Source organism: Solenopsis invicta, chromosome 2 (assembly GCF_016802725.1).
Source record: "Solenopsis invicta isolate M01_SB chromosome 2, UNIL_Sinv_3.0, whole genome shotgun sequence".
Taxonomy (NCBI): domain Eukaryota; kingdom Metazoa; phylum Arthropoda; class Insecta; order Hymenoptera; family Formicidae; genus Solenopsis; species Solenopsis invicta.
In genome coordinates this window covers 11,422,175-11,431,987 of record NC_052665.1, presented here as the reverse complement: position 1 = coordinate 11,431,987, position 9,813 = coordinate 11,422,175, and the positions used below count along the sequence as shown (strand labels likewise).

Sequence of the window (9,813 nt, the reverse complement as noted above, 5' to 3'; positions counted from 1 at the left end):
TCGAGAATGTTGCAGGCAGTACCGGATCTGTGGCACGGAAGACTTCAATTTTTTTAAGGCTTCTAAATATTAAAAATTTAATATTACAAGTGCAATATTGCAGAAATTGCGTTACAATTATAATTCACGTAAGCACTCTTCATAAAAAAAAATTTAAATGACAAAAAAAAAATAAAAATATTTGAAGGCAATAACAGCGCTGAGCTATTCGAAACAAAAAAATTCCATCAGCTGATTGAGTATTTTTTGTTTATATAATAAAAAATATTTTGATTTTTCTCGCATCCTTCTATCTCTCCAAGAATTCTCGAAGGTGCCCCGTGCCTGTGAACCCATCTCTACTGATCTCTACGTGAGGAGCGAGGGACGTCTCAGGGTTGTGGAGTTTTCTCGCTCATTGTCATGATGTACTGCAATGTACTGGACCAGACGTCGCATGTGCAACAGCATAACCAGTATAACGGGGATCTCGACGTGGACGGCGTACTTCCGATTTGCCGTAATTTTCGATCATTTTTTTTTTCTCGAGTGGCTCATGATATCACGAAATGGAGATGTGTGACGAACTCGAGCGGATATGAAGGCTTAACCTAGAGCCAGGAGATTTCAAGGGTCGACCGTATGTAAACAAGGTACAGATGTTTCACATCGTTGATACGCGATATCGGTTGTTAATGACGACTTCTTTTTTATCGCGCACTGCACGTATTTTGCATCGCGTAGCTTAGATTTGTCTTGTTTTTTATTTTATTTCAACGGAACGGCCACAGGTACCGTATTCCTCAGACTGCAATGACAAGTTGATATATTTTCGAATTTTTTACAGAGACACTCGAATCGCACTTATTCCCATCCACGCAGAAACTCGTTCACTTTAAGGATACATCATGTCTCGTTTACTGTTATCTCGCAATTCTACGTTGCTGTCAAAGTGTACATTGTTTAGAAATGAATGCAGGCAGGCCCATCATTCGTAAGTACAACGTTTCACTGGGAAAAAGTTGTCATTTGTTGTATTTAACATTTATTTAAATTCTTTTGTTGCATTAGCTGCAAAATTCTGGTGGTTGGAGGGGGTACCGCCGGCTGCTCGATGGCTGCAAAACTATCAAGAAAGTTAAATAATCCGAAGCAAATTATTGTGCTGGAACCCAGCGACGTAAGTAACAAGTGAAAAGTATGTGTGCAACACACTTTCCTTAATGATCAATTCTTTCAATTTTTCTAGGTGCATTATTATCAACCTTTATTTACCTTGGTCGGTGGTGGTATCAGTTCTTACACATCATCGAGAAAATATATGAAAGAGGTTCTGCCAAAGAAAGCGAAATGGCTAAAAACTTCCGTTGTTGGGTTTCAACCAGATGTTAACAAAGTAACAACACATCATGGAGATACTATAGAATACGACATTATGATTGTTGCACTTGGCTTGCAACTGTTCTGGGACAAAGTGAGCTATTAGATAGTTTCTAATTTAATTTGTACAATGATTCCTAAATTATAGTGCTAAAGTATTTTTGGTAGATTCCAGGTTTGTCAGATAGCATATACGATCCAGATGCGCAAGTGTGCTCTATTTATGGGCCTGACACTGTGCCTCAAGTTTATCAGAAAATAAAAAATATTGGACGTGGCACTGCGATATTTACATTTCCAAATACTCCGGTCAAATGCCCGGGCGCGCCTCAGAAAATTGCCTATATTGCCGAGGACTACTTTCGCAAGGTAAAAACTTTATCTAAAACAGAATTTGAAAAGCTCTAATAAAATTTTTAGTGTTTTTAAAAAAATGATATAAATTGTACGTGAGCTTTACTCAGCCTAGGCACCTTATATCTTCATACACCAACTTATGGAAAGAATTTTTAATTAATGTTTATTTTAGCGCAAATTAAGAAATAACATCGACGTTGTATACAACACCGCGTTGCCGGTTATATTCGGAGTTAAGAAATACGCCGATTCCCTCTGGGGCGTTTGTAAACAGAGAGACATTACCGTCAATCTTCAAATGAATCTGGTGAAGATAGACTCGAGCAAGAAACAAGCCACGTTCGAGAAGCTAAACTCACCGGGAGAGACATTAGTACAGGAAGTACGTTTTGTCTGAGATAAATATGGAGTAAATGTTATTATCAATAAATTAAAAATTTTCGTTTTTGCCTAAGTACTGTCTCCTCCATGTGACGCCGCCGATGGGACCGCCCGCAGTTTTAAAGGAACATCCGGCGCTAACTAACGAAGCCGGATTTCTCTGCGTCGATCCTAAAACGCTGCGACACACGAAGTATCAAAATATATTTGGAATAGGCGACTGCACGAGCACACCAAATTCTAAAACAATGGCTGCAATAGGTAAAAAAGAATGTCTTCTAAATTTAAGAAATGATAAAATATGAGATGACTTATACAACATCTGTTATGTAGCCGCGCAAGGAAAAGTGTTGTATCAGAATATATTGGATGACTTAGCTGGTAAACCAATGATAATGGCTTATGACGGTTATGCGTCGTGTCCGTTAGTTACCGGTTATGGTAAGTGCATTCTGGCAGAGTTCGATTATAATTTACAGCCAAAGGAGACGTTCCCGGTAGATCAAGGCAAAGAATTCTATGTCATGTTTCTATTAAAGAAATATCTATTCCCATTCATATATTGGCACTTGATGTTGAGGTGAGTTAATTTAAATAAACACTGATATATGCACGTGGTTTATTAGACTTCTATGTAGACTTCTATTAAATTTTTACTGGGTATTTTTTTTACAGAGGTTACTGGAACGGACCAGAATTTTTCCGCAAATTTACGAAGGTTCTAAAGAAAAATCAAAAGGATTAACTCATAAAGAGTCCAAAAAGAAATATGGTTTGTGCCTTTTTCCACTGAATAAAGAATGACGCTGTTTATCTAATTAACACACACACACATGTACATATAGTATAAATATAATCCTTTTCTTCTATTTTCTATATAAAATTAAAAATTTAATAATATATATTTAAGAATATATACATTTGTAATGCATATATGTTCAAATGTAAAAAAATATTTTTTATATATTGGAATATTGTAATAATTTAATATTGTGTATAATATTGTTGGAATATATTAAGTTATTGAAATTCGTGAAAATTGTTATTATAAAGAAACGTGTAGTCAGGAATTCCAGACAATATTTTTTTTTTATCTAGAAACATTATTCTAGGGAGGTTTATATTTAGGTACTTAGCAGCCCTGATGGACACGCGTCAAACGTCAAAATTGGTAAATTCGGCGTAAACATGGACGGTCAACCATTGGTAGGTTTTTAAGATAAATATTAATCATTTTTGCGACAAATACTAATTAAGAGATTCTGTGATATACGTTCGTAATAAAGATATCGTGGTATATTCGAATGAGAGATTCGCAGTCAATATTTAAAAGTTGCGTGACATAACCTAAACGTGACACATCCTAACTCAATTTCTCAATGGATCATATGGTATAATAATTGGTTTTTATATATATATATATATATATACGTCTAATGTGTTCTATCAGTTTTATTTCTTTCATCGTTTTTTACGCAGAGAAAAAAAAAGAAAAATGTCGATATGATTTTAGACAGCTTAATATTACTAACCTAAATCTTGTACTCCCTATATATTCTGCTATGTGCTTGCTTATATAAAATAATGTAGTTTTATTATAGTCACGAAATTTTAAACGTAAAAAAAATTGTTTTAGGAACCTACATTGTACACAGTCAAAGGAATGGCCATCCTTGACAACGATGGCAACAGGATACTGGCAAAGTATTATGACAAGAAAGTATTTCCAACATCAAAGGAACAGAAAACCTTTGAAAAGAATCTGTTCAGTAAAACACATCGGGCAAACGCCGAGATAATTATGTTGGATGGTTTGACTTGTGTCTACAGAAGTAACGTAGATTTGTTTTTCTATGTGATGGGCAGTTCGCATGAAAATGAAGTGTGTATTGTTATGAAATTATTAAATAATTTGATTATCATAGAGTATGTATATTAATTTATATTGGGTTTGTTTCAGTTGATCTTGATGAGTGTTCTAAACTGTTTGTATGATTCAGTCAGTCAGATTCTCAGGAAGAATGTGGAGAAGAGAGCAGTGTTGGATAGCTTGGACATAGTAATGCTAGCGATGGATGAAATTTGTGATGGAGGGTAAGTGAAACATTATTCAACATAATTTTTAACACAACAAGCGAGATAATGTAATCATCTTTTCAGTATAATTTTGGATGCGGATGCAACAAGTGTAGTGCAGAGAGTAGCACTGCGAACAGATGACATTCCACTTGGAGAACAAACAGTAGCACAGGTAATACCTCATTCTAAAATATATATTTTAGTTTCATCTCAAGTTGCAAATTATAATTTGATTTACATATATATGACAAAAATTATTTTCTTGTTCCAGGTATTACAATCGGCTAAGGAACAGCTTAAATGGTCATTATTAAAATAAATTATATATATTTTTTTAATAATTTCTCATATGAGAACATGTTTGCAATATATACTATTATTGTATAATATAATATAAGAATTTAATGGAAATGCCTATATAAGAAATGTAATTGCCTGTTTGTGCCTTTTTCATTTTCATAATCATAATTCTTGAAAATGTAAAAAATTCTTAGAAAAGAAAAATTCCTAGAATTTTGGATGGAATCTGCTTGTCGATTATATTCTCTTGATGTCTTGTAATAGATTTTTTATTTTTATGATTTGAGATTCTAGAAAAATATTTCTGGAATCTTGAAAGTCTTGAAACTTTGAAAATTCTTTAGAATGTTTTCTAGACATGAGCAAAATAGGCAGACGATAAAGTAACTAGCGACTTTATCTGAAGAAGATCAATTTTCGTAGTTACCGATAAGAAAGTATTATATGTTTTTATTAGATGGCGCCACCGACTTGAGTTCTACACAAATTATTTTTTCGATTCGGAGAGAAACTGAGAGATCGTATACTTCTTTTTATTTAATATATTTATCGAATATATTTTAATATATTATACTTTATATGATTTCGAAATGTGTTTATCTTTTAATTATAAGCTCGCATATATTTTCATCTTACATTTTACATATTTTACAAAATATAATGAGTATTTCGTGAGCAATTTTTTTTGTCACAAGGCGCGCGGGTAGCTCCTGCGTGATAACAGGAATAAATATGGGGATCATCTTCAACCGATTATAGCGTCGAGCGCGGTGAATTTATCGAAATTATACCGGCTTCAATCCCTGCGCGCGTCTCTAATAGAGCCTCGGCGATGCTGAATTGCTCGCACGAACTTTTTACACAGCACGGCGGCCCCCATCGGCGCCCACCGCCCCCCAGGGAAATCCAACAAGCGAGGGTGGTCATGGACGAGAGGGGAAGGGGTGAAGAAGATATAGAGAGAGAAAGAGAGAGGGTGGAAGTTGGGTAACGTGCTGCGTGGCTCTACGTGGAAAAGTGGCGTAGAATGTAGCCCGGTTCCTCGTCCACTTATCCGTCGTCACGTGATGGCGAGGTGACCCGTGGACGACCCGTTTCGATCGCGTCCGTTGGTTACTCTTTCATCGGCCTCCTCCGCGCTGGGAATTTTCAATTTGATTACAAACTGCCCGAACGTCACCCGGCCCACACCCTCTTGCGCCGCGCGTTTCCGCTTTTCCACGGCCCCTTTTCCTCCGCCACCTCCTGCTCTTCCGCCGCCGCCCCCGGTGCCACTCTTTCTCGCGCGCGACCCGATGAAAAACTCTCGTCGCTCGATCGCGACGGAATTATTGGCCGGCCGACTTTATTTATGGCGTTCATTTTCCTGGAGATCGCGGCGATCGGGGCGCAACTCGTCTGCCATTTCTTTCTCCCTTTCTCTCTCGCCCGCTCGTTTCTTCTCTCACTCTTCTCTTCCTCATCTCGTTAATTACTTGCTTATTCCGCGCCTGATTTCACCGATGTTATCAGTTTTATTATCCTCGATACCTAATCAATCAACGCTACTATGCCCTATAAATAAATAAATAATTACTTTTTGGTTGCACTGTATAAACAGATATTTTAATTATTCTTTATCCTCCACGTTACTTTCTTCCCCAATATGTGCAATGTTCTGAGAACTGATCTACTTATCGGAATTGATGATTCAATTTTTCAAATATATATATATTTATATATGTCTATCGATCTCAGTAAAATCGCAGCCTTTAGATTTATCGACGTGTATGTTCCTAAACTTCCCACCTAATGATCGGTCGTTCCTTCCTCAAAAGGAGACGGTTTCACAACGGTCCTTATAACTTTAGCTCGTGCACGATTTTCAGCGCAGAGCCCACCGTTTTCTCTCCCGAAAACACCCCATCCGGGTATAAGAGAGTTTCGGCGCTTCATCAATTTCTCTTCTTTTCCCCGTCGACGCTTGGTCGCGTCGCCCTTTTTTTTCCTCGTTCTCGCGCGAGCCGTCGATACCGCGATTTACGACCCGTCAAGCGAGGAAACGAGCAGGACGTTGATAACGACGACACTTTGACGAGAAGCGCGCATCGTTTCCTCCTACCAGTAACGGGGATTAGTTTTGGACACGCGCGCGTTTTCCCGTTGTATTATTTTTGAAATAATAAGACGAGGGTTGCGCGATATTATAATATCTCGAGGCAGGTAGATCGAAAGGACGCGACAGATATCTCGGTGCAGTACAGTAATGCAAAAATACATTGTAAAATATTGCTGCGAAATAAATTCAGAGCTCGCACGACTATATCAATGAAAGCTTCGGAGTCTCTCAATGACATTGTCGTTTTCTCCAAAGACAGACAATCTTTCTCGGCAACATCATTTCGACGTCGCCATTATCTCGTTACTTCGTGGCCGCGAGAGAGCTAAAGCGTTGATTCATGTGTAATACACGTTATTCGGATGGTATATCTTAAATACATCCGAGTGCATTGACGTGCACGTATCTAAGTCTCGGAAAGAGGCGTTCTCGTAAATCAATAATCCCAACGAAAGAGAGAAAGAGAAAGGAGTGAAGGGGAGGGGGAGGAAGAGACGAGCATCGTCGCGAACGGCACATGCCCGAGATGCTAAACGCGCCCGTTAAACGGACTCGTTCCTAATGTTCACCCGCGCACGGTGGTCCAGGTGGCCCGGCAAGGGCAATTAAACGTATAAACGGCGTGAATTAGCCGCAAGAATTGGCCCGGGCCGGCGCTTTTCAATGGGCCGCGCCCGGAGCTGTCGCAGAGCATCAGGGGCCATTTAACACGATGACATCCCATTTACCACCCCCGCACAAAGACCCCCGGCCCGACTAGACCCAGACAAGCAAAGCCCCGGAAACCCATATGTCAGCACGTGCCGTAGTCGGCGCGCTGCGGCCTGCGCCGCACCGCGCTCTCTTTCATCGAACGTGTACATATACCGGAGCCAGCTAGGCCCCGAAAATCAGACGCCGTAATCGTCGTCTGCTTTCGGAAAGTTATTTGCCGGAATAAAGCGACTCTTTTCGCGATTGATCTCGTTTAGATTCCCCCCTACTTTTTCTTATCCCCGTGATTCCCCGGATTTGCGCGCCGGTACGAGCGGCGGGAGATCGCTCGCACGCACGTATCTATTTGTCATATCTTCATTAATTTTGTCGTCGCATGTTACTATTTTATAATAGATTTCTCCCCTCTCTATTTATTATTTGGTCGTCGTGTCTCTTTCTCTTTCTCTCTCTTTCTCTGTCTCGTTTATGAGAGTATTTTTCTCTAATTTTTGTTTTTTACAGTACATTTATTTAATTTTTTTTCTTTGAAGTTACTTTATTTTGAAAATACAGTATAAACAGCATACACGTATACATATTTATATACCTACTCAGAAAATTACTGCTACTGTGTAAATGCATTTATAGATATAAATTAAATTGTGTTACTTTTAAATCCTCTCTTTTACGTAAAATATACGTTAAAAATACTTCAATAATATCAATCAATCCTACTAATTTTAAACTAATTATTATAATTGATTAATTGCAAATATAAAATAATAATAATAATGATTAATAAAGATAATAATGTTCTTCGTGTTGATGAGCACAATAATAATTGAAAAAGAGAAAAAAATCAAGAAAAGGAGGAGAGAAATAAAAAACAGAAGAGATAAAAAAAAAGAAGTAATAAAAATGATAAACTTGGTTTTAAAAAATTTTTTCCAATAAAAAATAGTTTAAAAAGATAAAGCTTAAAAAATTAGCTTCTTCATCTTGTTTTATAGCTTCATTTTCATATTTCGGAATTAAAAAAAAAAAAAAAAAAAAAAAAAACACAATAGATATGTGTGATCTATTCTGTTACGGAAGCGTTAAATTGTGGACGTGCTAAATTCTTATACTTTTTCGTCTCAGCATGGTTAATATATGTATATATGCATACTGTGAAAGTTGCGGTATTGTTCAGGTAACAATACTACTTGACTAACAATAAGTTGATAAGTGTCTGTTTTAAGCATTTTAAAAAATGTCCTACCATACATAATTTTAATAGTTACCAAGCTCTGCAATACAAAACCCAGTTCAGGGTCAGAATCTGCTTTCTAAAGATCCTTTTAAGTAAAAGATAGTTTTTTAGGTAAGATCGTTCAAATCTCTCATGGTTAAGAAAATTAACGAAGGTTACTTTCAAAATCGGATATATTATTTACTGAATAGTTTGATTTCAGTTCTATACTTAACTGTATATTTAACTGCAGTGATATATGCAATACTGTCTTTCAATGATAATAGACTGATTCCGCGATAATTAATTAAAGTATTTCTCTTTTAATCGGAATCACTGAAAGATAGTGAACAATCAGTGGGAATTACAGTTATAAGCACAAATTGGGTAAGATCTCATTGATACAAATTTAGAGAGAACTTTTTAAAAATAACTCGTTACCATTACTTAAAAACTAATGATTCACTAATTTTTCCATACACTTTTTTAGTGCTAGATAGATATTTATTTACTTTGGCTTCACTTTTTTAGTGCTAAAATAAGATCAAATTAAGCATTAAATTTCAAATTAAATTTCTAATATTTTTTGTTGTTAAAATATTAATGAAAACAATACTTTATTTTCTATCATAAAATATAATTAATATTTCCAAGTGGCCTGGAAGTTAGACGAGATATATCTTCAAATCTGCAGAGAAACTTTATAAAATAAAATTAAATAAATGTTTAATATATCTTCTTTATTATTCGAATATAAATTATTTCTTGTTTTCAAAAGTGTCATTTAAATTGTGTTAATTTTTTTTAATTTAAGAATGTAATATGAATGTAATGTTTTGATCTAAAACAATGCTTTATTATATATACGTTATTACAGTGGAAAAATCTTGTTGCATTATTTAGAAATCTGGTAGATTTAACCAATACGTCTGTTTGAAAACGGACGAATCAGAAATCTTGTAGAAATTATCAGATTCTAGTAAAATTTATCAAACTTTCTCATTATAACAACGAAAAATTCTACTTGGTTTCATCAGAAACACTCAATCATACAAGATTTGTTAATATAATCAGATCATTTTTTCAGTGTATTAAATTAATAATTTAGATTAAATTGCATAAATATTATGTATTAATTGCCGCATTCATACATTTCTTTATATGCACCCGATCTTTGACGCCTTTGTTACGTGCGCACTTCTTTCGCGAGAGAAGAGCTTCTCCGACATCTCTGGATGAGAAAGAGAGATGGCTGAAGGGAGCCTCTCTGATAAACATGCCGCTACACGTTATGAATGCTTGATGATAGCGT

General features: G+C 36.1%; 2 protein-coding genes across 3 annotated transcripts; both read left to right on the top strand.

The window, feature by feature from the left end:
- Window positions 1-290: 290 nt before the first annotated feature.
- LOC105196811 (sulfide:quinone oxidoreductase, mitochondrial) lies at window positions 291-2,968 on the top strand. 2 transcript variants are annotated; one of them, XM_011162936.3, is made up of 9 exons: window positions 291-632; window positions 827-973; window positions 1,051-1,159; window positions 1,229-1,453; window positions 1,528-1,728; window positions 1,889-2,098; window positions 2,172-2,358; window positions 2,431-2,677; window positions 2,773-2,968. In XM_011162936.3, exons 2-9 carry the CDS (start codon window positions 888-890, stop codon window positions 2,840-2,842), a joined length of 1,335 nt encoding a protein of 444 aa, XP_011161238.2. In that variant the 5' UTR covers window positions 291-632; window positions 827-887; the 3' UTR covers window positions 2,843-2,968. The 2 variants fall into 2 exon arrangements, with proteins under 2 accessions (XP_011161238.2, XP_039301790.1); XM_039445856.1 differs by lacking the exon at window positions 291-632 and adding an exon at window positions 633-770.
- Window positions 2,969-3,148: 180 nt separating this feature from the next.
- LOC105196812 (coatomer subunit zeta-1) lies at window positions 3,149-4,603 on the top strand. The gene is made up of 5 exons (XM_011162937.3): window positions 3,149-3,303; window positions 3,734-3,979; window positions 4,058-4,191; window positions 4,258-4,348; window positions 4,448-4,603. Exons 1-5 carry the CDS (start codon window positions 3,286-3,288, stop codon window positions 4,493-4,495), a joined length of 537 nt encoding a protein of 178 aa, XP_011161239.1. The 5' UTR covers window positions 3,149-3,285; the 3' UTR covers window positions 4,496-4,603.
- Window positions 4,604-9,813: the final 5,210 nt, after the last annotated feature.

Bases quoted from the DNA above. Each gene is read 5' to 3' on its own strand.
- LOC105196811 (XM_011162936.3), top strand. From the start codon at position 888: ATGTCTCGTTTACTGTTATCTCGCAATTCTACGTTGCTGTCAAAGTGT. The intron at 1,160-1,228 runs GTAAGTAACAAG...CAATTTTTCTAG, and splicing joins TTGTGCTGGAACCCAGCGAC to GTGCATTATTATCAACCTTT. The intron at 2,678-2,772 runs GTGAGTTAATTT...TTTTTTTTACAG, and splicing joins TATTGGCACTTGATGTTGAG to AGGTTACTGGAACGGACCAG.
- LOC105196812 (XM_011162937.3), top strand. The intron at 3,980-4,057 runs GTGTGTATTGTT...GGTTTGTTTCAG, and splicing joins GCAGTTCGCATGAAAATGAA to TTGATCTTGATGAGTGTTCT. The intron at 4,192-4,257 runs GTAAGTGAAACA...TCATCTTTTCAG, and splicing joins GATGAAATTTGTGATGGAGG to TATAATTTTGGATGCGGATG.